The sequence below is a fragment of the Xenopus laevis genome, chromosome 1L (genome assembly GCF_017654675.1).
Source record: "Xenopus laevis strain J_2021 chromosome 1L, Xenopus_laevis_v10.1, whole genome shotgun sequence".
Taxonomy (NCBI): domain Eukaryota; kingdom Metazoa; phylum Chordata; class Amphibia; order Anura; family Pipidae; genus Xenopus; species Xenopus laevis.
The window spans coordinates 10,209,511-10,234,564 of record NC_054371.1 but is presented as its reverse complement, the minus strand read 5'-3'; the positions used below and the strand labels follow the sequence as shown (position 1 = coordinate 10,234,564).

Sequence of the window (25,054 nt, the reverse complement as noted above, 5' to 3'; positions counted from 1 at the left end):
TAACTGACAGCTGAAGGAGGAAGGCTGAGGGCGGAGCTATGATGAGTGACGTCTGAGGGGGAGGCTGTGACTACAAAGGCAAACGATGCGCTATAGACAACGCATGCAGCAAAGGTAATTAGGCGCACGATGTCCTAAAACGCGTTCCGTACAGGAGGGCTCAGTGGGAAGGAAGAGGCAGTGGCAGATCTGCTGAGCCGGGGGCGGGGTCACGGTCCGTCTCAACTGAGCCGGTGGGCGGAGTCACGGCAGATCAGCTGAGCCGGGGGCGGGGTCACGGTCCCTCCCATCATGGCCGCCTCCATGTGCGACGTGTTCGCCTTTTGTGCTGAACAGGAGCCGGCGCGTCGGACAGTGGAGATTCGCTTTGTCAGCAGCGGGAAGGTACCAGGGAACGGGAGAGAGCGGGAGCGTCGGGCTGGGAGTCAGCGGGGTCGGGAGAGAGTGGGGGACGAGGTCTGTGAGAGGCCGGGAGTGAAGGGAGAGAAAGCGGCTTATGAGCCGGGGCCCGTGTGTCTGAGAGGAGGGATATGAGAGACACGGGTTAACCTTGGAGACTATTAGTGTCACGTGTGAGTAACAAATGGACAGTGAGTGGCCCGGGCCCAATGTGTCTCCTTCACCCACGTGACTCCCATTCTCCTGCAGCTCCCTGTGTGATCCACTGATTTGTGTGTGACTCCTCTGTCTGTACAATCAGATCTGGGTGTGACTCCTCTCTGTACAATCAGATCTGGGTGTGACTCCTCTCTGTACAATCAGATCTGGGGGTGACTCCTCTGTACAATCAGATCTGGGGGTGACTCCTCTGTACAATCAGATCTGGGGGTGACTCCTCTGTACAATCAGATCTGGGGGTGACTCCTCTGTACAATCAGATCTGGGGGTGACTCCTCTGTACAATCAGATCTGGGGGTGACTCCTCTGTCTGTACAATCAGATCTTGGGGTGACTCCTCTGTCTGTACAATCAGATCTGGGTGTGACTCCTCTCTGTACAATCAGATCTGGGGGTGACTCCACTCTGTACAATCTGATCTGGGTGTGACTCATCTCTGTACAATCTGATCTGGGTGTGACTCATCTCTGTACAATCTGATCTGGGTGTGACTCATCTCTGTACAATCAGATCTGGGTGTGACTCCTCTCTGTACAATCAGATCTGGGTGTGACTCCTCTCTGTACAATCAGATCTGGGTGTGACTCCTCTCTGTACAATCAGATCTGTGTGTGGGAATCAGTAATGTGTGTATAATTTATTCCAGTTGTACTTGTTCTTGGCCAGTGAATGTATTAGGAGCAGACCAGTCCAATATATCCTATACAATCAGTGACAATACAGAGTATGTGCAGCGACACCTAGAGGAGGGGGGAGGTATTGCTGCTAATTACCTGCCCTTGTGTCTCCCTTTAGGGGAAAGGTCTGTTCGCTATTCGGACCATACGGAAAGGGGAGACGATATTCCAGGAAAAGCCGCTGGTATCGTCCCAGTTCCAGTGGAATGCGCTGTACCGGTATCGGGGTGAGTTTAGCCCCCGGCTGCTGTGGGTTTTCGGGAAATGATGAGTGAGGGTCTGTCTCTTGTGGGCAGTGAGTTCCCATCAGGGTTGTGTTGGTGCTGTGATTGTACAAGAGGGGAGAAGGGTCATGATATATTGGGTTTGTAAGAACCTCTCTTGCCGATACATTGTCTGACGTAGAGAGATCCATCGGCTATAAAGGCTGATGAGTTGGCTAATGCCAGGGCTAGGGAAGCAGCGGCCATGTAGGGAGGTGCAGTCATTTAGCGAGTGGCTGGGCCTGGCTGTCAGAGCTGCACCTATTTCATATGTGCAATTCCTGGAATCTCCCTGCAAGTCCTGAACTCTGGCCTGTCATTCCACAGCTTGTGATCACTGCCTGCGCTCCCTCGAGACCGCCGAGGAGAATGCCCAGAGACTGTCTGGAAATGCCCACGTGCTCCTCCCATACCCAGAGCTCTGCACGGTCCGAAATGGACTGCACCAGCAATGCCCGCGATGCCAGGTCAGTGTTCCCTCCATGTGTTGCCTGATGGCTCTTTCCTATTGGCTGTGCCACCTTCAGTCTGGGGGGAACGTGCAGAAAGTATGGAGAGACCCAGTCAATGAATTTCTGCTGTGCCCCCTGTTATAGTGGTATAATCCTCTCCCAGCCTCCCCATGTTTCTACATTCACATTCACTTGTCTGCAAATACAGGGGCTGAAATATATATATATATATATATATATATATATATATATATATATATATATATATATATGCCCATTTAAATGGATTCTGCCGTGATTTTTATGGTGTAGTTTTTATTTCTGAATTAAACTGCAAATAATTCACTGTACAATATAAAATGTCATTCCTGAACCAGCAAGTGTATTTAGTTGTAATATTGGTGTGTAGGTGCATCTCAGGTCATTTTGCCTGGTCATGTGATTTCAGAAAGAGCCAGCACTTTAGGATGGAACTGCTTTCTGGCAGGCTGTTGTATGTAGAACTGTAGTATGGATGTGGAACAGATCCAAAGCGGCAGTCAAACTGCAAAAAATCCGTTTATTGGGGAGTGTACAACATGTTTCGGGACAAGCCCTTTATCAAGTGTTGTATCTCCTACTCAATGTAACTGAATGTGTCTCAGTGGGACCTGGATTTTACTATTGAGTGTTGTTCTTAGATCTACCAGGCAGCTGTATTTTGTCTTAGAGAGCTGCTATCTGGTTACCTTCCCATTGTTCTGCTGCTGGGGGGTGGGGGTTAATATCACTCGAACTTGCAGTGCAGCAGTAAAGAGTGACTGAAGTTTATCAGAGCACAAGTCACATGACTGGGGGGCAGCTGGGAAACTGACAATATGTCTAGCCCCATGTCAGATTGCAGCACTATTAACTGATGCGTTTTAAAAATTCTATGACAGTATCCCTTAAAGGTCCTTGTGGTGCCAACCATACAATATATTGCAACAGATTTGGGTGATGCCAGTAATGTTTGTGCCTATTACTCGTCTCATGTAGGTGACGTACTGCAGTGCCGAGTGTCTCAAAGCCGCTGCGGAGCAGTACCACCAAATCCTCTGCCTTGGGACCTCCAGGGATAACCCGGCACATCCCCTCAATAAACTGGAGGAGGCCTGGAGGTAAGTGCCCGTCACCCTGTCCAGATCAGTCATTATATTTTATTTTTGTTATTGTTTTCAAGATATTTCAAGATTTCTAAAGTTGTTCTTTGAGGGTTTTTGTCTAAGGCGCAACCGCCTGACTCATGTTGTGAATCCCCCGTCTCCTAGCATGAGCCAATCGGTTGCACCGAAGAGAAACTGGACTTGAAGGAGCACAAGTTTATCACTTGAACATTGGTTTTGATTAAAATGACAGTGATACTACAGACACAGAAATAATTGCTCTTTTTACTCATTCAGAAATATGCATTACCCTCCTGAGACTGCCAGTATCATGCTCATGGCACGGATGGTGGGCACTATTAAACAGGTATGTTCCTTCCGGGATACCGTCATTAAACACGTGACCCTTTTCTTCTTCTTCACCCGTGAGTCATGTTAAAAGTCCTGCTTGCAGTTACAATGTGAGAAAGGCTTAGGGCACTCTAGTAAGTCAAAAAAAAATAATTAAATATTTATTTAAACAATCACCTTGAGCCTTACGCGTTTCGTCTCCCTAAGACACTTGGACAGTTACAACATCACTATTTAAAGACCCAAACACTAATGGGAGAGAAGAGAAGAAGAGGGGGAACTGACCAATCCAATTACAGATTTAAAGGGGTGGTTCACTTTTAAGTTACCTTTCAGTATGTTACAGGATGGCCAATTCTAAGCAAATTTTCAATTGGCCTTCATTATTTATTTTGTATAGTTTTTTAATTATTTGCCTTCTTCTGACTCTTCACAGCCTGCAAATGGGGGTCACTGACCCCATCTACAAACAAATGCTCTGTAAGACTACAAATTTATTGTTATTGCCTTTCTATGCAGACCCTTCCTTATTAATATTTCATATACTCTTTTAAATCAATGCATGGTTGCTAAGGTAATTTGGACCTTAGCAACCAGTTTGCTGACATTGCAAACTGGGGAGCTGCTGAATAAAAATATAAATAACTCAAAAACCCCAAATAATAAAAAATGAAAACCAATTGCAAATTGTCTCAGAATATCCCTCTCTACATCATACTAACAGTTAATTTAAAGGTGAACCACCCCTTTAAAGGGATACTGTCATGGGAAAACATGTTTTTTTGTTTTTTTTTTCAAAACACATCAGTTAATAGTGCTGCTCCAGCAGAATTCTGCAATGAAATCTAATTCTCAAAAGATCAAACAGATCAGAGCATAAGTCACGTGACTCGGGGCAGCTGGGAAACTGACAATATGTCTGGCCCCATGTCAGATTTCAAAATTGAATATAAAAAAAAATCTGTTTGCTCTTTTGAAAAATGAATTTCAGTGCAGAATTCTGCTGGAGCAGCATTAACTGATGTGTATCCCTTTAAAGATCACATATCCAAAATGGATGGCTACACAAAGCAAATAAAATGACGTAAGTTCAAAAAGATAAAACTTATTTCTTCTAAAAACATTAGAATATTGAGAGATTGTTGAAAAAGGAAACAAGAACATGATTGATATGTATATAAATAGTATATAGTAAAGTGCAGAAAGGTAGGTAGAAATATACATATAAATGTGTATAAATGACATCCATATTGGCCTATACGTAAAGGAATGTCAGTAATGTCAGACATATGGCTCGGGTATCACATGATCCCATAATATACAAAAGCTGTCTCAAGTCTCAAGTCAATTCGTACCTTTCGGTAACCTGGTATCAAGAGTGAAAATCCCAAAACCTCACGTTTAAGTATTTTTGCGTTAGGTCACCACCTCTATAAGGAACTATAACTCTCTCTATTCCTTGTAGAAATCTAGATTGCCCATGGTGCAAAGCGAAAAATGTTTGGATACACTGGTGTATTGTTCCAAGTGTCAGAAATATGTTTTCTGAAGCTTCTTGCAATTACCCCTCTTAGCAGGGAGGGGTCTGTTTATCAGGGATCTCTGATGGTTTATCTCATTGCCCCCTGTACAGGCCCAGGATAAGGACTGGTGGCTGCACCTTTTCTCCCAGTTCTGTAACAAGACGGCCAATGAGGAGGAGGAGATTGTCCATAAGCTGCTGGGAGAGAAGTTTAAGGTGAGAGCAACGCAAATCCCTGACGGTTAAATTGACCCCTGTCTTGCTCCCCCGGGCCCCGCTAAGCTTTATCTCTCCCACTCACAGCTGATTGGTTCATTCATCCTTCTATGTGTGTTGTGAGCCTCATGCGCTGCTGCAATCTCTGCCGTAAAGCAACACAGTGCTGCTGAATTGGTGTCAGACAGGAAGCAGAGACTTAACTACACTGATGCAAAGCAAACCTTACTTTTCCAGAGCTACATTATTTTGCATTTTACGTTATTGTCAGCGACAAGTCAAGGCTTAGCAATAAAAAATAAAAAAAAGTTTTGCTTTTAGAGAGAAAAAAAAGTGCCATTAAACTGCTAATTAAATGGGTGTTTTAAGTGGGAGCCTTGTGCTGTAACAGAACCTTTATATATGAAACTTAACCCTCCCTGGCCCTTCCCTGCTTCTGTCTGTGTTTCCTTATACGGGGTTAACCCTTTCAGTACTGCTGGCACTTAGTGTTGTACATATGCTGCAGGTTATTGTACATTATATATTACATTACCTGTGTATAAATACTTTGTTATACTCAGGGGCAACTTGATCAGCTGCGGCGACTTTTCGTGGACGCCCTGTATGAGGAGCGTATGAGTCGGGTAAGTGCATGACAGATGGACAGCAGCTCAGGCTCCACCTCTTATATATGTGGCTGCTGGTTGGTTGCTGCTTCATATTTGTATATCATGAATTACAATCGTGGGTTGGACCTACCCTAGTGGGGCCAATTCCTATTATTTCATTGGCTGACATTTTCCTTCTACCCCCCAACAGTGGTTCACTCCAGAAGGTTTCCGCTCTCTCTTTGCGCTGGTTGGAACTAATGGGCAGGGGATTGGCACAAGGTGAGACACTCAGACCAGTGAACCCCAAAAGAGCAGTGTGTGAGTTGTAGCGCCCCCTAGCTGACATTTGTCTCCTTACAGCTCTCTGAGCCAATGGGTTCATGCCTGTGACGCTCTAGAGCTCCCACCTCGGGACAGGGAAAAGCTGGACGCTCTCATAGACCAACTGTACAAGGACATAGAGAAAGGTAACTATACAGGGGGAACAGTCTATTCCCTATTTGAAGGTAATACAGTTTGGTTTGACATGACACACAGCCCATAGCAAAGAGACAAGAGAGAGAGAGAGAAAAAACTTCCTCCTAAAAACCTATCAGCCCATTAAAGGGGTTGTTCACCTTTAAATTAACCCTTAGTATGACATAGAGTGATATTCTGAGACAAGTTGTAATTGGTTTTCAATTTTTATTATTTGTGGTTTTTGAGTTATTTAGCAGTTTGCAATTTCAGCTATCTGGTTGCTAGGAACAAAACTACCCTAGCAACCATGCATTGATTTGAATAAGAGACTGGAATATGAATAGGAGAGGCCCGAATAGAAATATGTGTAATAAAAATTAACAAATGTGTAGCCTTACAGAGCATTTATTTTTTAGATGGGGTCAGTGACCCCCATTTAAAGCTGGAAAGCGTCAGAAGAAGAAGGCAAATAATTCAGAAACTATAAAAAAAAGGCCAATTGAATCATCCATTCTATAATACCGTAGAACCTTAACCTGCCTGTATGTTTTTGGGGAGTGTGGGAGGAAACTCATGCAGACACAGAAAGAATCATCATCATTTATTTATATAGCGCCGACAAGTTACGCAGTGCTTTGAGGGTACAAATGTGTATTGGAAAGTTGCTCAGAATGACATTAGCTAGTGATTTCCTCTAAATCGCTCTTCTGTTCTTCATTCCAGTGACGGGGGAGTTTCTAAACTGCGAGGGATCTGGGCTGTACCTGCTGCAGAGCTGCTGTGAGTGCTAACAGTGTCTGTAGTGCAGTACATATGGGACTCATTCATATCTATGGAATGTATTACTCCGTTTGTGTAGATACAACCTCCCTCTATGTTAATATCAATGGAGGGGCCCTTCATTTTGTTATAGGCCAATGGGAATATTCACAGGTAAATAATTATGTTCTACTGACTAAACCTGTTTACATTGGATGCCATTGTTCTCTGGCTGCCGGCCCACAACCTTCTTTATTACCTCTTATACAGCTACAGAAAGGTGAAAATAGAATAATTAGTGCAGGTAAACACCATTAGCTCATAGTCTGTACAGAGAGATCCCATAAAACTATGGCAGCATAGGTATTCCCTGTACTAAGCACAATTCAGCAGGAACAGCCCCTAAGTTTGCTCATAGTCTGTACAGAGAGATCCCATAAAACTATGGCAGCATAGGTATTCCCTGTACTAAGCACAATTCAGCAGGAACAGTCCCTAAGTTTGCTCATAGTCTGTACAGAGAGATCCCATAAAACTATGGCAGCATAGGTATTCCCTGTACTAAGCACAATTCAGCAGGAACAGCCCCTAAGTTTGCTCATAGTCTGTACAGAGAGATCCCATAAAACTATGGCAGCATAGGTATTCCCTGTACTAAGCACAATTCAGCAGGAACAGTCCCTAAGTTTGCTCATAGTCTGTACAGAGAGATCCCATAAAACTATGGCAGCATAGGTATTCCTCTGTACTAAGCACAATTCAGCAGGAACAGTCCCCTAAGTTTGCTCATAGTCTGTACAGAGAGATCCCATAAAACTATGACAGCATAGGTATTCCCCTGTACTAAGCACAATTCAGCAGGAACAGCCCCTAAGTTTGCTCATAGTCTGTACAGAGAGATCCCATAAAACTATGGCAGCATAGGTATTCCCTGTACTAAGCACAATTCAGCAGGGAAGTATTCGGGTATACTATGAAGCAGCCAAGGAAGGTGGATCTCAGTGAAGAAGTTTCATACTCTCATGCAGGTAACCATAGCTGTGTGCCAAACGCAGAGGCATCTTTTCCAGACAACAACTTTATCCTCCATCTCACTGCCTTGGAAGACATCCAGCCTGGAGAGGTAACGTTTTGCATTTCATGAATGACTCACCCCAACTTTATTCTCTAGCAGAAACAATATGGCAGCTCTACCCCATGTGTATAAAGTAGAGGGAATATTTATACTGCAGTGTCCATGTGACCTAACACAAGACTGCTGCACATGCAGGAGCCCCTCACTGGGCTTTATTTATTTATAATGTATATTTCATATTCTATTGTGCCAGTACAATACCATTATATGGCTGTTGCTTCTCTCTAGGAAATCTGCATTAGTTATTTAGACTGTTGCCAGAGGGACCGCAGCCGACACAGCCGCCAAAAGATTCTCAGGTACCACAGTCTCATCATTAGAGATATACAGTCTATAGACCCTGCTGTCTCTCTGCCCAATGACCCTGTCCTGCTGTCTCTCTGCCCAGTAACCCTGTCCTGCTGTCTCTCTGCTCAGTAAAACTGTCCTGCTGTCACTCTGCCCAATGACCCTGTCCTGCTGTCTCTCTGCTCAGTAAAACTGTCCTGCTGTCACTCTGCCCAATGACCCTGTCCTGCTGTCTCTCTGCTCAGTAACCCTGTCCTGCTGTCTCTCTGCCCAGTAACCCTGTCTTGCTGTCTCTCTGCTCAGTAAAACTGTCCTGCTGTCACTCTGCTCAGTAACCCTGTCCTGTTGTCTCTCTGTTCAGTAACCCATGTCCTGCTGTCTCTCTGCTCAGTAACCCATGTCCTGCTGTCTCTCTGCTCAGTAACCCTGTCCTGCTGTCTCTCTGCCCAATGACCCTGTCCTGCTGTCTCTCTGCCCAATGACCCTGTCCTGCTGTCTCTCTGCCCAATGACCCTGTCCTGTTGTCTCTCTGCTCAGTAACCGTGTCCTGCTGTCTCTCTGCTCAGTAACCGTGTCCTGCTGTCTCTCTGCTCAGTAACCCTGTCCTGCTGTCTCTCTGCCCAATGACCCTGTCCTGCTGTCTCTCTGCTCAGTAACCCATGTCCTGCTGTCTCTCTGCCCAATGACCCTGTCCTGCTGTCTCTCTGCCCAATGACCCTGTCCTGCTGTCTCTCTGCCCAGTAACCGTGTCCTGTTGTGTCTCTGCCCAGGGAGAACTACCTATTCATGTGTTCCTGCCCCAAGTGCCTAGCACAAGCTGATGAGCCCGACATCACATCCGAGGAAGAAGAAGAGGAGGAGGAGGATGACGCTGAGCTGGAAGGGGAACCAGAGGATGCAGAGCTGGAGGATGAGATGACGGACGTGTGAAATGAGAACTTTGTCTCCGTCCCTTTCCGCCGCGTCCATTCACATCTACATACAATAGACCAAACCAAACTGTTCCACCCTCTGCAACTGCCATTTCTTGTCACTTGAGCCGTTCCCAGTCCGAGTATTCTGATTGGTCAGAGCCAGGTGCCGGCGGAAAACACTCATTATCTGTCATTTGTTGTGTTGCACTTGGAATGTTCCATTTGCCCCAGCTTGTGGGGGGACCTCATCTACTTCTCTACGACTCCAGCCCTATACTGTATGCCAAGTGACCCCTCTATGCTGGTCTGCATGTCACTGCCCAACCGTAACCCTTGTCTGCAGCCTGGGGGGGGGTGCAGCAATAGACCGCTCTTAGGATTTCTGTTTGTCCAGAATGATTTTGCTTGATTTGTAGATCCCACCAGCTGTTGTGCAACTAGATTCCTTATTTATGTCATGCCCTCCTCCCTCCAGCCCAATACGGCCAAGCTCAGTACCACACAGGCACTTTCATCTCTGCACTGCCTGCTCCTCTCAGGAACAATAATTAGCCCATGTCAGGCCAAACACCAACACCCCGTAAAACAAAAAATGGAAATTAAACAACATTTTGGAGAAACAGTTTTGGTTTTGGAGAAAAAGTTTCTGTCTGCACAGCGAGTGTGGGAGCTGCAAAGTGACAGTTGCATGTGATCTAGTGTTGCACGTGAATTAAGTGTTACGCAGCGTTAAGGCATTTAAAACTAAAAAGGCGTTTGTGAGGAATTGCATTTGGGAGACTATAAGTACCAGTGTAAATATGAGTGCAAGTGGGTTTGCTGGTATCACTCAGTGTGTGGCACATGTATGTGGTGTTGGAGCAGTATTTACATGTGAGAGATGGGTTTTCATCTTGGAATCTGAACTGCAGACTCTAAGGGGGGAACTTGCAGAGGCAAACGTGGGGGAGGAAAGGAGAGTCACAGAGCAACCACTGGCAGGGGCCACTGTAGTGGGGGGAGGAGAAGGGGCAGTGAAAGCTAATGAGGGAGGAAGGTTTGTGATAGTTACGAGGGGAAGTAGGGGAGAGGATAGGGGGGCTGGACGATAGATTGTCCAAAACAACAGATTTGCCATTATGGCTGAAGATACTGGGGAGGAAAACTCTGACCTGGAATGTATGGAGCAGACTGACTCTCAGAGCACCTGGGGGCAGTGTCTCTAATACGGGTATTGGGGGGAGTGCAAGGAAGGAAAGGCAGGATTTTGAAGGGACCCAAACATTGGCCATTGTTGGTGCTGAATCGTCAGATACAGGTAGAATTCTATTGTTTCTCTCTGTATATCTGATGATTCAGCTCTATACGTGTGTATTGAAATAAATGATCTTTCCTGGAGACATCTTTTGCAAGAAAGATAGTAATTGTTATGTCTATGGCCTCCTTTAGAAGACAGCGGGAGCGTAGGGAGATTAATGCGAGGCTGAGAGATTGGTGTAGGGAGGAGGCCTTTGGGTTTTTGGAGAACTGGGCTGATTTCTCAGTCGGCTACAGGCTCTTTGCTAGGGATGGGCTGCACCTCAATGATGATGGTGCAGCTGTTTTGGGGGAGAAGATGGCTAGAGGGTTGGAGGAGATTTTAAACTAGGCGTGGGGAGAAGGGTTCAGTAAAAGATTCAGTGGAAAACAGCTTAGATGAGATATTGGGCAAAGGAAGGGAAAATCGGGAGGAGATTTGGTTGGGGGTTACTGTTAAGGATAGGGAGGTGCTGGTGCTGGAGGGAAAATATGATGTGATTGCTGTGGCCGAAACATGGCTGAATGAGTCACATGACTGGGCCGTTAATATCAGCGGCTATACTTTGTTTCCCAGGGACAGAGGCAATAAAAAAGGGATAAATGGATCACCGCTCTGAGCCCTCGGCAAAGGGAGTGGATCAACCGAAAAACATGTGTAGTAGGCACTCAAAATAAAGGCATAAATTCCACCAAGCGAATAAAATAGAGTAGAAAAAGTTTGATGTCCTCATATGCAGCCTTACGCGTTTCTTGTTACAAAGACTATCTATACACAATACTTAAACATATGTGCACCAATCAAAGAACATCTTCAATTATCCAATTAACTAATCAAATTGCTAGATAAAAAAAACAATCAAAATTGAAAGTATATATTGTGCAAACAGAGACCTCATCCATAAGGTCACAGGTACCATATTGGTACACCTAAATCTCTCTCAAAGGTGCCATATTTATACACCCAAATAGTGATCAAAAAGTCTAACACCTATATATGTTATAGACATAGAACACTATGGGGCAGATTTATCAAAGGCCGAGGTAAATTTTTGAAGTTAAAAACAGAATTTCAAGCTGTTTTTTGTGTACTTCCACTAGGGAATAGTCCAACTTCGATTTGAAGTTGAAAAAAACTTCGAAATTCGAATATCGAAATTTATCATGTATTGTCTCTTTAAAACTTCGCCTTCGACCATTCGCCACCTAAAAGCTGCCGAAGTGCTGTTTTAGCCTAGGGGCGCCTCCTAGAACCTATATGGAGGCAATTGGTTGAGTTTGAGAGATCGAAGTTTTTTGGTGGAAAAACTTTGAACTTGAAGTAGATCGAAGGCGTTATTCCTTTGATCGTACGATTCGAAGTAGGCTGAATACGGACCACTTCGACCCCCAAAAACCTTTGACCTCTATTTGGTTGGTCTTTTTGAATTCGAGGTTCGAAGTTTTTTTTAACTTCGAACTTCGACCCTTGATAAATATGCCCCTTTAATATACATAAAACACTCAATGAATTAGAAATGGCAAATTACATCATTCTCCTAGGGGCACATTTATTTAGCTCGAGTGAAGGATTAGAAGGAAAAAAATGTTGAATTTCGAAGTGGTTTTTTTTTTTGGCTACTTCGACTTCGAAACGAGTGGTTCGAACAAAAAAATCGTTCGACTATTCGAACATTTGCTAGTCGAAGTACTGTCTCTTTAAAAAAAACTTCGACCACCTACTTCGCCACCTAAAACCTACCGAGCACCAATGTTAGCCTATGGGGAAGGTCCCCTATAAGCTTTCTAAGCAATTTTTGATTGAAGGAAAATCGTTTGATCGATGGATTAAAATCCGCCTTGCAGGCACACCTCTATGTGTAGCTTAATGAGGTCCAGTACAGGCCCTCGCAAACTCTCTTGGGTCTTGTGACACAAAGCAGGTCCAGACCCAGACCAATCAGCAACTGTGGCCAAAGCAGAATCTCTCCAGACCTCAAAGGTCTCTTCACCTGGGGGAGTGGGTTCCACACCTGAAAATATTTTCAGTCTCTTATAATTGCCATTGTATGCCAGCTGTCTTACATTCTCACCGACTTGTGCTAATACTTCCACAAGCTGGGCTGCTTCAACTACGTCACTAAGGGGTGGGCTCCTCCCCACACAATTGGGCTCCTCCCCACACAATTCAAACTGTCACATGATGCAGTGTCTGCAAGGACGCTCTCTGGGTCGCAAAGTATTGTTTGTTAAGGCGCGTGTGGCGCGCTACTTCCTTGTTTATTGGCGCATGTATGCTGGCGTGATGACCTCAGCGCACAGTGGCCAGGGCCGGATTTACATAATGGGCGCCCCTAGGCCCACTACCGTTCGTCGCCCCTGTCCCCTCCAGGAGGACAGGAACAATAGGGATTGACACAAGCGAAATTTAAAAAATTGAATGTATCTCCAGTGCATCCCCAGTGTTTTTGAACCAATGTGGGTGTGGTTGGACAGCATGCCGCCCCCCTAAAATCCTGCCACCCTAGGCCCGGGCCTAGATGGCCTTCCCACAAATCCGGGCCTGACAGTGGCGCGAAGTTTAAAAGTATTTAAAGGCGTAAAAATATTTTATCATTGGCCTTTATAGGTTATCGCCCAGTGAGTTCCTGGTGCTTCTGTGCTATTAAAGCTTCTGATTTTCTGTGATTTGACTACCTGTTGTGACCCCTGCCTGCTTCTGAAATCCTGACCCTGCCTATAACCGACTCCTCTATTCCGTATCCCGTCTGATTGACCCTTGCCTGTTTCACTCCGCTTGCACTCTGCCTGCCCTGACCCCGCCTGTTCTGACTTCGCTTTCTGTCTACGCCTTGTACTGCGACCTTCTGCCCGAAAAACTTCTGCTTTACCGTTGTGCCCCTCTGCTCGTTCAGAACCCTTCGATTTGCACCTCTCTTAATCCGATTAGCCGAGGGCTGCTCCTGAGGTGAAAGGCGGCTGTTAAAGGCAGAAGCAAGAGCCGAGAACAGGGTGCTTAGCATTGGTTCTGAATTTAGGGTGCCAACCGTGACAATTACTATATGCTGTAAGTCAATTTATTTGCACAAATAAAACAAATGTTGCGATTTTCCACTGTAAAATCTGTAGAACTTTCCTGTCCCAGGCCCAATGAAGGAATTGTGTGAGTTCTATAAAAGAAGCGAAGTGATTACACGTGAGGTGCTATGATGTCACTGGATGATGTCTTTGGATTAAGTTGCAGTATTTTACACGGCATCCTATCACTGCTGCTGCTGACAATGGCCAGTGGTTCTGTTGTGTCAGAGAACCTTGACGCCCTGCTCTTGTACGAGTTTCTTAACCCTGTATCTGCTGCTCACGGCTATTGTCGAATAACTAGTGATACAGTTCCTGGCCAGTATCCTTTATAATAAATAGCTTTTGTGCTCTCTATAATCACTGTCCTATTAGAGTCTCAATCTTGTCTTGAAAATAATACCAGCCTTCCTATTTTTTTTTTTTTTTTAATTTTTCACTATTAATAATAATAATAATTATAATAATAATAACAATAATAACAATAATAAATATTTGCACCAAGCATCATTTTTAAGAGGCCGGGAAAATACTGGCCAGGTGGCAATTCAATGGTCTCAGAAGTGCCCCCCTTGCTCTCACACTATAAAGTCAGAGGCCCCATGGAAAAGGGGGTACTACGAGGTGCAACAGTGTTTGGAGGGTATATAAGGATGGGGTTTGAATGGATTGTGGGAGCGTTTGGCACAATGGCACATGCCTATTTATACTAGGGATGCACCGAATCCAGGATTCAGCCTTTTTCAGCAGGATTCTGCCGAATCCTTCTGCCTAGCCAAACCGAATCTGCATATGCAAATTTGGGGTGGGGAGGGAAATCGCGTGACTTTTTGTCAGAAAACAAGGAAGTAAAAAATGTTTCCCCCTTCCCAGCCCAAATTCGCATATGCATATTAGGTTTCGGTTCGGTATTCGGCCGAATCTTTCGCAAAGGATTCGGGGGTTCGGCCGAATCCAAAATAGTGGATTTGGTGCATCCCTAATTTATACATAGGGAAATTTAATTTTTTATTGGGAGCCCATTCTACTTATTGGCAGGATCCACCAGCTGGGGCCAGGTGACAGAGGCTAATCAGTGGGGGCCCCATGAATGCTGGTATTATTATTATTAATAACAGGTAACGACACACAGTGCTGTACTGGAGAAACAAAGAGTGAGGGAATACACAGCACTGTACTAGTAACAGGCAAAGGAACCAGATCACTATAACTAAAACCGTAACAGCCAGGTGCAAGATTTCATTTAATCTGATTTAGAGACACAAATTTTGTTCCCAGGCCTGTTATTGTTTTCCAGTTCTGTTCTGGACAAGCACAATGTACAGGGGTTGCTCTAGTGATACAGGAGTGATACCACAATGGATATCAAAAGTCACCAAAGCAGTTACCCATAACAACCAATCAGAACTGTGTTCTCATTATTTAAAGCTGCTTTGCTGATTGGTTGCTACATGTAGCGCCTGTGCTGGTAAATGAGGTGGGAATAAGAGCCGGAAACAGTGTACCCAGTGCTCTACTAGTCTAACATTAACCTGCACTCAAATCAGATATATTACTGGCAGGGGCTGCTCTGATTGCTTTTCCCTTTCAGTGAGTGAGTGCAGTCAGAGTGGAGTGAGTACAGTCAGAGTGCCGAGTGGAGTGAGTGCAGTCAGAGTGGAGTGAGTACAGTCAGAGTGGAGTGAGTGCAGAGTGGAGTGAGTACAGTCAGAGTGGAGTGAGTGCAGAGTGGAGTGAGTGCAGAGTGGAGTGAGTACAGTCAGTACAGCAGCCGGTGTGTGTTACATGTCCCCTTCATTCATTACAGGATCTGGGAGCCTTGGCTTGTACCTGGGACAGACACACTATCCGTGTGAGGCACTGAAGGAGTTAACAAGTAGTTACTAAAAGTTGCCAAAGCTCCACCCTCCCTGAAGCACCGCCCCCTTCCCATCAGGAAGTGCAGCAAGGAAATCACCTTTGTGTCTCATTCAGTCCAGAACCAGCAGCTCCCACTGCAGATATGTTACCTCTCTGCCGCCTGCTCTCCCGCCGTGCCCAGGTACTGAGTGTCCACTCACATATATATATTGTACTGAGTATCCTCTCACATATATATGTACAGCCCAGGTACTGAGTGTCCACTCACATATATATATATATACACAGCCCAGGTACTGAGTGTCCACTCACATATATATATACAGCCCAGGTACTGAGTGTCCACTCACATATATATATATATACACAGCCCAGGTACTGAGTATCCACTCACATATATATATATATATCTTATTCAATGTACCTTAATTAATCAATCATTGCTGTATCAAAAATCACAATATAGTTTCTAAAATCCTAATGTCTCAATTGTATCCTATTTCCAGAACCCACCAGCACACCCTGGCCTCTCCAGCATAAGTTGGCCCGGTGCACAGTCAGAAGGGATCGGTAACCCCAATTGTAGTCAGCATAATAGAAGAAAAACTGGCACTCAGAGCTCAATGCATGCGGGCAAAGCCCTGCGTGTTTATTACAATGTAACGTTTCGGGGGCGGGCCCCTTCGTCAGACGAAGGGGCCCGCCCCCGAAATGTTACATTGTAATAAACACACAGGGCTTTGCCCGCATGCATTGAGCTCTGAGTGCCAGTTTTTCTTCAATTGTATCCTAACCTTTAGTTTGTAAACTCTAATTTGTAGGGCCCTCTAATCCTATTGTATCTGTAACCCTTGTTTGTTATCCAACATGTATTCCCTGATTGTTATAACTAAGGTAAAGCACTGCGTATCTTGTAGGCGCTATATAAATAAATAATGATGATACACACACAGCCCAGGTACTGAGTGTCCACTCACACTCGCACACACTCTAATAAATCTTATAAATACTGATCCCATTTGCACCTGCACTCCAGGCTTCTGTGACTGATGATATCTGGAGGGCCCCCTGCTGGACAAACCTGATCTACAACAAGCTGCTCTGGGAATAAATATATGAACTATAATAGTAATTATATTAGATAATTATATTTGAACTGGTTGGAAAAATGCTTATATTGGTAAAACTCAACCCCCAACCATCTATTCATGTTACTATACATAGGAGATTTATTGCACATTGATGTTTCCTTTATACTACAGGTCCCCTCACACCTGATTCGCTGTCTTTCCGACTCCCGGCCCCCCTTCCGCATCCAACGGCTGGACCACCTGGTACTGACCGTGCGTAACTTGGACAAAACCATCAAGTTCTACACTAAGGTGCTGGGCATGGAAGCCACAACCTTCAAGGTACCCCTCCCATTAGCCCAATTCCCAGTATGACAAGTGAGATGTGCAGTTGTACTTATAGCCAAGTGGAGGCGCTATACAAGCTGTCTGAGACTCGTTTATTTTGGGGGGGTTAATGGGAATAGTCAAACAGATACAGTGACACAGGCTGGGCATATAATAATGGAATACATTGTATGATTTCAGGGAGGCAGGAAGGCTCTGAGCTTTGGAATACAAAAGATTAATCTGCATGAGACTGGGAAAGAGTTTGAACCGAAAGCCTCTCTCCCCACCCCGGGATCTGCTGACCTGTGTCTGATCACTGAGACTCCACTCACCACTGTGGTGCAACACCTAAAGGTAACGCCTTACTTCTACTAATCATCAATACTAATGTGAATACTTCCCTAACTATCACTCTCTAGCAGTCTCCTCCGGGTGCAACCCTCTAACAGTCTCCTCCGGGTGCAACCCTCTAACAGTCTCCTCCGGGTGCAACCCTCTAACAGTCTCCTCCGGGTGCAACCCTCTTAACAGCCTCCTCCGGGTGCAACCCTCTTAACAGCCTCCTCCGGGTGCAACCCTCTTAACAGCCTCCTCCGGGTGCAACCCTCTTAACAGCCTCCTCCGGGTGCAACCCTCTTAACAGCCTCCTCCGGGTGCAACCCTCTAACAGCCTCCTCCGGGTGCAACCCTCTAACAGCCTCCTCCGGGTGCAACCCTCTAACAGCCTCCTCCGGGTGCAACCCTCTAACAGCCTCCTCCGGGTGCAACCCTCTAACAGCCTCACAGCCTCCTCCGGGTGCAACCCTCTAACAGCCTCCTCCGGGTGCAACCCTCTAACAGCCTCCTCCGGGTGCAACCCTCTAACAGCCTCCTCCGGGTGCAACCCTCTAACAGCCTCCTCCGGGTGCAACCCTCTAACAGCCTCCTCCGGGTGCAACCCTCTTAACAGTCTTCTCCGGGTATAAACCATTAAAAACACGCTGTGTAGGGCCAAGGAAGAAGAAGAATTAGCCATTAGGAGGGTCTCTTTGTCTAGGAAAGGAAGGTCCCGGCTTCTTGTTGCACAGAGCAAAGTAATAAAATGTATTTCATGTTCCAGGTGTGCGGGGTGCCTATAGAAGAGGGGCCGGTGAGCCGGACAGGTGCTGTTGGAGAGATCACATCGGTTTATTTGCGGGACCCTGACCACAATCTGATAGAGGTGTCAAACTATGAGTCGAATGATAAGAAGAACTGATCATTCCTATGGGGCCGGCCCTGAGACAGCCACAATGGCTTCCCTGAACTGTAATGGTTAAATAAGAACTCACGGCAAAGTCATTAGATCTATCATTCAATATTCTGTATAGACCGACACTATTCACAGTTGCTTGGTTCACCAACCCATAGCAACCAGTCAAATTAACTGCTGATTGGTTCTTATGAGTTACAGCTTTATGGGAGCTTGGCCAATACACTATTACAGGGCTAGGCTTAAGGTCCTTGCTTCTTATTCTTAGGGCTTGGAGAGAACAACGATGCACAAAAGGGGTTTGGGGTACAGTGGAGCAATGGTGCTAATAATAAATGTTATGCAGATGCTCATTGGCTATTCCGGCCTCTAAACTGAACAATCCATAAAGGGGAAGTTCACCTTACAATTTTTCACCTTCACAATATATTTTAAAGCAAAATATTCTTAAGAATTTTGCAGTTGGTCTTCATTTTGCAATTAGAATGCTCACACACATTCATGCTTATGTAACACTTTAGATCTCAGGCTTTGGAGGCAATAAACCAGTGCTTTGGGTTATACCAGACTGCTGAGTGTCATTCATACAATATAAAGATTTGTTATTGCTGCGAGTCACCGATCGTTGGCATTTTGTACCTTGGATAAAGTCAGTACAAAAATGCAAATAATGTAAAAATCACCAAAAATAAATGATGACCAACTGCAAACCTGGATTTACATTATACTGACGTTATGGGAGACTTTCCCCTTTAGTATCGTGTTCCAGGGTGTAGTAGAGCTGTGCACACTTATTCCTGCCACGGAACACATGAAATGCAAATATTTGTGCCTGTTTCCAACTTTGCAATAAATTAGTATTTTGCAATTTGTTTCTGAAGTCTCTTTGTGACTGTGCACAGGCAGATCAGACTACTGGAGGCTGGCACACCGGGTAGGAAAGGATCTTGTTCCAGCGAGGGGATGAGATTTTACCAGTCCTGCAGGTCAGCATTTCTCAGAACAAGAATTCCAGGACCCAATACATTTCTCTGGCAGTTTCGGGGTATAAACCCACACGCATTTCAAGCAGTGGCTGACACTATATGGGCGTAATACATTACATATACAGCTGCTGCTTAACAGGTAACAAGAGACCGGGGGATATGCTGCACATGAAATAATCAACATGAAATAACCAACATGGGAGGCACAGTGTTTTATTTCAATAGAAATCCAGACTTTCCAAGTATAACAAACTTTTAGACAAGCGACACATTCAAAAAAAAATACAACCCCACCCTGCGAAAGCCTTTCCTTACAGGGAATATGTCGCCTCTGGTAAAATGTATTATACTTAGTGCTCACATTTGTAATTCTGGCAGCCAATGGGTTAATTTAAAAAAGCTTCTCCCTGCGACCCCCCGTCACAAACCATATTCATTTCATTTTAGAAGAGACCACATCCCCGCCTTAAGCACAACTTCAGAGTTGAGCAGAACTTTTTCCCCTCAGGATCCAAGAGAAACTTGTGCTTTGTGCCCAGAAAGGTGGAATGTTTATAAGTCTGGGTTCAGACAGGAAACAGGAAAAATATATTTAAATAGGTTTTGGCTAAAAAGGCCATATTAACCCTCTCCCTTGGGTTATTTATAAAACACAAGTGCTACAGAGATCTATTTAATTGAGATTTGCCCTGGTTAAAGGGGTGACCTGGTGAGTATCATTAGACTAGGGATTCACAAGCCTGTATTAATGCTCCAATCAGCTACTTCGGTTCTTCAGCTGTCAGGGACTTCTGGAGGTTTCAGTTCCAAGACAGCTTGAGTACTAAAGGATGGTTACCCCTGAGTAATTGTAAAATCTGGTTAGTGTGAGAGACTCCAATGCCGCTAGCCCCAGACTTTAACACACACGGTCACATGGACCCTACACTGGATATAATGTGCATTTTCTGAGGAAGACTAAGCAAGGGCTGCAGAAATACAAGGAGAAATCATCCTGCTGCTCAGTGCTACTGGCTCTACACCTCTCCTGCTGCACTCACAGTAATATGGCTGTGATCCTGCTGCTGGGGGAGACACTACCAGTAGGTCCAAGGCGGCTGTTTGAGCTCAAAAGTTGGAATGCTGCTGATGTTCACTGGGATGGAGATGATGGCCCAGGGAAGTCCGTGCTGCTCCAGGGAACGCTGGATCATGTACCTGCACAAAAGAGAAAGGAGGAGAAGTTCTAATAAATAAAAAGAGAAAACCCTTTTCTGTGACCCCAGTGTAGCACCTGCCACCTTAAATGAATTGTTCAGTATAAAAATAAAAACTAGATAGTAGATAGAATGCTCAAAAAAATGTATCTAATATAGTTAGTTAGGCAAAAATGTAATATAACAGAACAATACTTCCTGCTTTTCAGGTAACCAATCAGTAACTTGAGGGGAGCCACATGGGAAATAACTGTTGCTTTTGAATCTGAGCTGAATGCTGAGGATCAATTACAAACTCACTGAACATTTATGTCCCATGTAGGCCCCCTTATAGTCACTGACTAACTCAGAGTTAGAGAGCTGAAAAGCAGGAAGTAGTGTTCTGGCTATTATGTTACACATCCAGTCACTCCAGCCTTTATACATTACATTTTTGGCTTACTAACTATATTAGATACATTTTTTTATTTTGCACAACCTGTCTATTTACCCAGTTTTTATTTTTACACTGAACTGTTCCTTTAAGCCTGGTCCATACAAGGGACACCTGCCTGGTTCATTGAGTTCCAGGTTTATAGACAGTGGAGTAGGTGCAGCATAGGGGTGGCTTGCGGAGTGTAAGAACAAGAGCCACTGCTGGGACTTTGCTAATGTTAGGGGTGGTTTAACTCAGGCCAGAATTTATTTCGCTATCTCCTACACATGCCATTGCCAGCATTAGAGTCACCGGGCAAAGCAGCCTGCAGTGCTGTCCAGGCCCGGACTGGCAATCTGTGGGTTCTGGCAATTACCAGAGGGGCTGCTATAAGGTCCCATAGAAAGTCAGTATTTAGTGGGCTGGTGGGGACTGTTTGGGCCTCTGTGTGGGCTGATTGGGCATCTGTGTTCCGGAAATGCCAGGGCCTATTTTAATTCTCAGTCCAGACCTGGTGCTGTCATTATCATCCTGCCCCTCACCACCCTTGTGATATTGCTAAGTGATATTGCTATGTGATATTGCTATGTGATATTGCTATGTGATATTGCTATGTGATAATGCTATGTGATATGTTTACATTTCTGGATGCCTGTATTAATCTTGGATATCATAGCACCCATAAAGGACCCCGTATGTACCCACCCGTCTCTGCCGAGCAGGAAGAGTGCTGGGATATCCGCTGTTCTGCCGCTGTTGTCGTTGATCATATCTACATAACGGCTGTCATTGTCCGCAGCATTGTCTGCAATAATCACAGCCAGGCCCCCGTGCTCCTGAATCACCCGCGTCTTGGACAAGAAGGAGCAGCCCCTGTTGGGTAACAAAGAATGTTATATATCCCCTGAGAGCAAAGTCATCCTCAAATGTAAAATATATAAATATCCATGTGTTACTGGAATGTACAAAGACATGTGTTGCACACAGCACATTTATCCACATGGATTTTTTATTATTTAATTTCTCCCCAGTACTTATCCTGGTACAGAGCATGGATTCTGTGTACTTCAAACTGGGCTGCTCTCCTTCCCACGGTCAGACACAGAATTACCCCTGTAATTTCCCAGTGATCAGCTAATATCAGCCTTAATATCCATCAATAAATGAGTGCATAAGCACCACAGCAGATCCTATCAATTCCTAACAGATCCCAATACGCCTCACCCTCTCTCCACCAGTGCGATCTCCCCCTGGATGAAAGCCCCATTATTCAGCTCTCCGCAGGCCTCGAGTGGGTCAGCAGGAACCAAGTGGATCTGGTCATATCTCTGGTTCTGTATAAAGGAAACACACACACAGCTGTAACATGTCAGGATTGATTTACATTCAGAGCAGCTGAGCTTGAATAAGATTCATTTTCTGCAAGTATAAGGGCTCTTACTCACTGGCGTTTTAACCTGCGCTCCGTTTTTTGGCGTTCAGCCGCAGGGGAGCGCAGGAATAGACGCAAGTCATTATTTGAAATGGGGCTGTACTCACTCAGGCGCGTGTAGGCGCCGAACGCAGGTTCAGACGCAACATGCTGCATTTTTCCTGCGTTCGGCGCCTACACGCGCCTGAGTGAGTACAGCCCCATTTGAAATAATGACTTGCGTCTATTCCTGCACTCCCCTGCGGCTGAACGTCAAAAAACGGAACGCAGGGGAGCGCAGGTCAAAACGCCAGTGAGTAAGAGCCCTTACCCTTTGTCCAAATGATTCTGTCGTTGTCACGGAGTGATACAGGGAAGGATAAATATGTGTTTAAACATTTGATTTAATTTTGCAATAGACAAGAAATGAATATTGCAAATTGCAATATTGTACCCTAACCTTTTAGTTTGTAAACTCTTATCTCTAGGTCCTTCTAACCCTATTGTACTCTGTAATCCTTGTTTGTTATCCACCATTTATTCCCTGTTTGCTATAACTGCAGTAAAGCACTGCGTATCTTGACAGCGCTATATAAGTAAATGATGATGATGATGATGATGATGAATATCAGGACAGCATCCAATCTACGAATACAATAACGTGAAACATAAGATAAATATATACTTAAAATATATACTTACGAAGATACCCCCGAAATCCTTGGCTGGGGTGGTTGTGAAGATGTACTGGATGTCCCCAGGGCTCAGCACTTGGAAATGCAAATATTGTTTGTACTGGAGACCTGCACAACACACACAGTAATGACTGGTTACAGGCCCGGACTGGCAATCTGTGGGTTCTGGCAAATGATAGAGGGGCTGCTATAAGGTGCCATAGACAGTCTGTATTTAGTGGCTGATTGGGCCTCTGGGTACCTGAAATGCCAGGGCCTATTTTAATTCTCAGTCCAGACCTGCTGGTTACAATGGCTACTACATGAACAGGGGGCAGTGCCACTGTCTGGGCAACAGAACACAGGGAGGGCTGGCACCTTATAGGGCTTAGCAGCCGGGAGGGAGAATATCTTTTAGGTCCTTCTAAAGTGAATATGTATTGGTTTAGTTTAGCTAGCCAAATGCTCACCCTTAGTGGCCCCTAAGGAACAAGTGAATGACTTCTAATAGCCCTAAGATTGGGCTCCTTGTGTTGTTTGTCCTGGGACAGACTCTGTCAGACACAATAACACAAAGTGTGGGTGGGTAACTGGCAAAGTTCCAGTGCAGAATGTGGCCCCTGCAGGGACCAGTAATTGTGTAGGAGGCTCAGCACAGGTTGCAGTGTGTCCCTATGGGGAAGGTCTGTGCTACAATATTACTTATAGTATAAAAGCAACACTCAGACAATGGGGGATCCTTCAGTCCTACAGTTACTGCTGCACAGAGGATCATGGGAGATGTAGTACATCAGCAGCCAGAGAGTAAGAGAGAGAAGCCTGTATCACATACACTGCTGCACAGAGGATCATGGGAGATGTAGTCCAGCAGCGGAGATGTAGTTCAGCAGCAGAGAGAGAGTAAGAGAGTGAAGCCTGTATCACATGCACTGCTGCACAGAGGATCATGGGAGATGTAGTACATCAGCAGCCAGAGAGTAAGAGAGAGAAGCATGTATCACATACACTGCTGCACAGAGAATCATGGGAGATGTAGTCCAGCAGCAGCCAGAGAGTAAGAGAGTGAAGCCTGTATCACATGCACTGCTGCACAGAGGATCATGGAAGATGTAGTTCAGCAGCAGCCAGAGAGTAAGAGAGAGAAGCCTGTAACACATGCACTGCTGCACAGAGGATCATGGGAGATGTAGTACATCAGCAGAGAGAGTAAGAGAGAGAAGCCTGTATCACATGCACTGCTACACAGAGGATCATGGGAGATGTAGTACAGCAGCAGCCAGAGAGTAAGAGAGTGAAGCCTGTATCACATGCACTGCTGCACAGAGGATCATGGGAGATGTAGTTCAGCAGCAGCCAGAGAGTAAGAGAGTGAAGCCTGTATCACATGCACTGCTGCACAGAGAATCATGGGAGATGTAGTACATCAGCAGCAGCCAGAGAGTAAGAGAGTGAAGCCTGTATCACATGCACTGCTGCACAGAGGATCATGGGAGATGTAGTACATCAGCAGAGAGAGTAAGAGAGAGAAGCCTGTATCACATCTCATACAGACACATGAATATCACTAGTAGCTGTGTATGGGCACAACTAGTAACTAGTGAGCAGTGAGTGAGGGGAATGCCGTTACACTTACCCCAGACTGGCCGGGACGGGCACAACAGCAGCACCAGTATAAGGAACAGCTGGCAGCTCCGGAACACACCACCTTGCATGTCTGCCAATGCAGCGCCCCGCCCACGCTCTCGTCCTATTGGTACACATCAACGGCTCTCATTGGCTCCGCGTCCCATTGCGCACCAATTACCAAATTCCGCCTAATAGACAGGAATCCCAGCACCAAGTGTGCGTGCAGTCTTTAGCCACCAAGCTGGAAAGATAGGCAGGCCCATTGATTCCCTCCATAGCAACGAATGGTATAACCCTCACACATCCTCTGAAAGGAGGGGAAGTTCCACTGGATAAAGCCCAGGGGGGTGGTCACAGTCCATTTGCATTTGCCACATGCAAAAAATGTTCAAGCACGTGATAAAAGACTTTAAAACTGACCAACTGCACAGATTCAACTATTTCTTTTTTGTCCTAAAGGGAATGTGTTCTCCCAGCGCCAGTGACATGGAACCTCAGGCTATATCGCCCACAGTACAGGATAATGCAGAGAGATCGTATAATCTATCAGAT

The 25,054-nt window shown here is 45.3% G+C and overlaps 3 protein-coding genes across 3 annotated transcripts; 2 read left to right on the top strand and 1 right to left on the bottom strand.

Annotated features, from left to right (window-relative positions):
* Positions 1-267: 267 nt before the first annotated feature.
* On the top strand, positions 268-9,993 carry smyd5.L (SMYD family member 5 L homeolog). The gene is given in 13 exon segments (NM_001092166.1): positions 268-384; positions 1,414-1,522; positions 1,886-2,025; positions 3,028-3,149; positions 3,432-3,501; positions 5,119-5,223; positions 5,787-5,849; positions 6,025-6,095; positions 6,177-6,283; positions 6,999-7,055; positions 8,063-8,157; positions 8,398-8,468; positions 9,228-9,993. Coding segments are annotated over 13 exon segments (1,263 nt in total). The 5' UTR covers positions 268-291; the 3' UTR covers positions 9,388-9,993.
* A 5,601-nt stretch (positions 9,994-15,594) lies between these two features.
* On the top strand, positions 15,595-19,062 carry glod5.L (glyoxalase domain containing 5 L homeolog). The gene is made up of 4 exons (XM_018227611.2): positions 15,595-15,744; positions 16,826-16,975; positions 17,162-17,317; positions 18,063-19,062. Exons 1-4 carry the CDS (start codon positions 15,706-15,708, stop codon positions 18,198-18,200), a joined length of 483 nt encoding a protein of 160 aa, XP_018083100.1. The 5' UTR covers positions 15,595-15,705; the 3' UTR covers positions 18,201-19,062.
* A 315-nt stretch (positions 19,063-19,377) lies between these two features.
* Positions 19,378-24,791, bottom strand: pradc1.L (protease-associated domain containing 1 L homeolog). The gene is made up of 5 exons (XM_018227600.2): positions 24,510-24,791; positions 22,905-23,005; positions 22,016-22,125; positions 21,497-21,664; positions 19,378-20,377 (listed from the first exon to the last, which is right to left on the bottom strand). Exons 1-5 carry the CDS (start codon positions 24,586-24,588, stop codon positions 20,257-20,259), a joined length of 579 nt encoding a protein of 192 aa, XP_018083089.1. The 5' UTR covers positions 24,589-24,791; the 3' UTR covers positions 19,378-20,256.
* Between the last annotated feature and the right edge of the window lie 263 nt (positions 24,792-25,054).